Genomic DNA, 2,609 nt, shown 5'->3' on the forward strand with positions numbered 1-2,609 from the left:
AAGCTCAGCGGCCATGGCTCACGGGCCCAGCCGCTCCGCGGCATGCGGGATCCTCCCAGACCGGGGCACGAACCCGTATCCCCTGCATCGGCAGGCGGACTCTCAACCACTGCACCACCAGGGAGGCCCCAAACAGTATATTGATCAAGATTCTGTGAGTGCATGCCTATGCACCCATTCTGTATGTGTATACATCTAAATTACGCTTTGGGTAATTAGGAGAACATTTCATAGAATTTTTACATAAAATTCATGTTATAAAATTTAGAACAAAAACTTTATATTGAATTTAATCTTGTCATATTTGATGCAGTGAATGAACTAAGTAGACTTTCGGTGTGGGAGTAAAAATGCCTACTTAGCAACACTTAATTTTTTTTTTTATGGCAATGCTTTATAAGTTTCGATGGGTATGGGTGAAGAAGTGAATTTTAAAAATTGACTAGTAAGGTATTAATGTGTCTCAAATCATAAGTTTGTCCTAGTAATGCAGGCTACGTCGTATTGATCCAGCATTAATTTGAGTAGTCATTAAGCAAATATTAGTTGTAAAAGAAACCAGAGAAAATTCAAATGAGTAAGTAACCAAAAACACTAGAAAATCAACTGAAAGTTATGTCAGTTTTGGTAAAAGATCGGTCATTTTGCCTTTAAAGGCAATAGTTATTTGTTATGAAAATAAAAGACATACAGTACTTTCTAGGTAAAATTTCATCATTTTAAAAAGCTCTACATCTTCTAATAAACATTTAAATGTTTTTTAACCCTCCTTTTAATTTCCAAAATTTATTTTTTCTTCTCATTTTTTAAGGATTGTTTGATGATAGGTCTGCATACTTGTGGTGATCTTGCTCCAAATACTCTGCGAATATTTACTTCCAAGTCTGAAATCAAGGGAGTTTGCAGTGTGGGTTGTTGCTACCACCTCTTATCTGAAGAGTTTGAAAACCCACATAAAGGTGCAAGTTCTTCATATCCCATAATTTTATTTATTTGAGCATAATGGCTGCTTTGTATTTCTCCTTTTGTTGTTGTTGACCTTATTGTCACTTTGAATTAGCATTTGAGATAATATCTGATATTCTTGCAATATTAGAAATGTTACATCAAATGAAATTTGATGAACTATCACTTGCGTTGTATTTTATTATAGATTTTTTAGTCATAGTATGGTCTTAATGAATGCCGAAAACTGAAAATATGTGAAATTTTTGTGTGTTGTATTTTTAGAGAACTTCTGTTTAAAAATATTTGTAAGATATACATTTACTACGGTAGTAAAGCTATTTTGTCATAAATATAGAATGGGCAAGGTTTGTTTTCATTTCCAAAGCCTTCTCAATTTTGTAACGAATATTGATACTTGTCCCCTCAAAAAGTTTCTTACTGTAGTTTGAAGGGTCAAAATAGTATGATTTTAAAAAGCTAGAAAACTGTGCAATTGTGTGAAAACTGTGCTCCCTGGGCTGAGAAGGTGCCTGAGGAGCAAAGTACAGAGTACGATGACAGTACTGAAAGCACCTACAACCCTTCATCCAGAGCAGCTCCTGAAATTCCTCTCTTTGATCCATTTTATATGTTATATCTCTTATTAGACACATGGTTTCAAAACCACTGGTTCAGGTTAGATGGTTATCTATTAATATTAGCAGTTCTCTTTTCTGTTAGTTTAGTGTTTGTCAACATCCAGTGTCCCTTGCTAAGAATTTTTAGGTCAGGAAGTTGTGTGAATATAGATGGTATTGCTTGCTCTTTTTCTCAATTTTAAAACCCAGATGACTGTAAAAATTTGATTATTTGTCATTTAGTCATTTCCAACAGGTAAAAATGATGATTGTATGATTCTACTGAAAATTGCCTGGGTGAAACAAGTCATCCTTAAAACTGGCAAAGGTTTTTGGGGAAAAGAGTTAATTGAATTTGAATTTTTTATGTCAGGGTTCTAAAAAGTATCTTTTAGGAAAAGTACACAGAAGTAAAATTGTCAATATATAGAGATACACAGAGTGAGAGAAAGAAAGCAAATTGGCAAAAAGTTAACAATAGTTTAATTTAAGTGAAGAATATATGTTTGTCATGCCATTATTTCCAACTTTTCTCTGAGTAAAAAAATTTTCAAGATAAAAATTGGGGGGAAAAGTGAACCTAAAAAATTATTTATTCTAAAGTATATACCCAAATATTTACATTACTTTTTAGCCCTTTTTGTGCATCTTTCCTAAAAGAAATGAAAAAAAAAACTTTAATACAATCACAGTTTTACAGCTTTTAAAATATTAAATGCAAAGTGTTTTCCTGGATCAGCAAGCATAAAATTTTGGGTAGGGAAGTTTTTGTTCTTAGTTCAAGAGCTTCCTGTTCTATAGGTACAATGAAATGGGTTTTTTTTAATAATTGGCTTAGTTCAGGGTAGGTGTAGCCACTTGGTGTGTCTTTCAATTCAGAGATACTGTCTTACAGTGTAAGATCTTTAATTTCAGTTGCCCGCTTCCTTCTTTCACTTTATCATCATGCCCCCGCAAATGCCTTCCCCTTCCAAAGGGCCTCCCTCTCCTCTTTAGGTGACACATCTTAAGTCTGCCAGCTCTGGTCGGGCTGGACCCTTGCAG

The 2,609-nt window shown here is 34.2% G+C and overlaps 1 protein-coding gene across 1 annotated transcript in view; it reads left to right on the forward strand.

Annotated features, from left to right (window-relative positions):
• METTL25 (methyltransferase like 25) overlaps positions 1-959 on the forward strand; it is a gene marked incomplete at its 3' end in the record, with an annotated part of 30,358 nt that extends 29,399 nt beyond the window's left edge. Inside the window, exon 5 of the mRNA XM_007457674.1 lies at positions 812-959. Within this exon, the coding sequence (XP_007457736.1) occupies positions 812-959 (148 nt within the window). The remainder of the gene's footprint in view (positions 1-811) is intronic.
• Between the last annotated feature and the right edge of the window lie 1,650 nt (positions 960-2,609).

The sequence above is a fragment of the Lipotes vexillifer genome, unplaced genomic scaffold (genome assembly GCF_000442215.2).
Source record: "Lipotes vexillifer unplaced genomic scaffold, Lipotes_vexillifer_v1.1 scaffold117, whole genome shotgun sequence".
NCBI classification, from domain to species: Eukaryota; Metazoa; Chordata; class Mammalia; order Artiodactyla; family Lipotidae; genus Lipotes; species Lipotes vexillifer.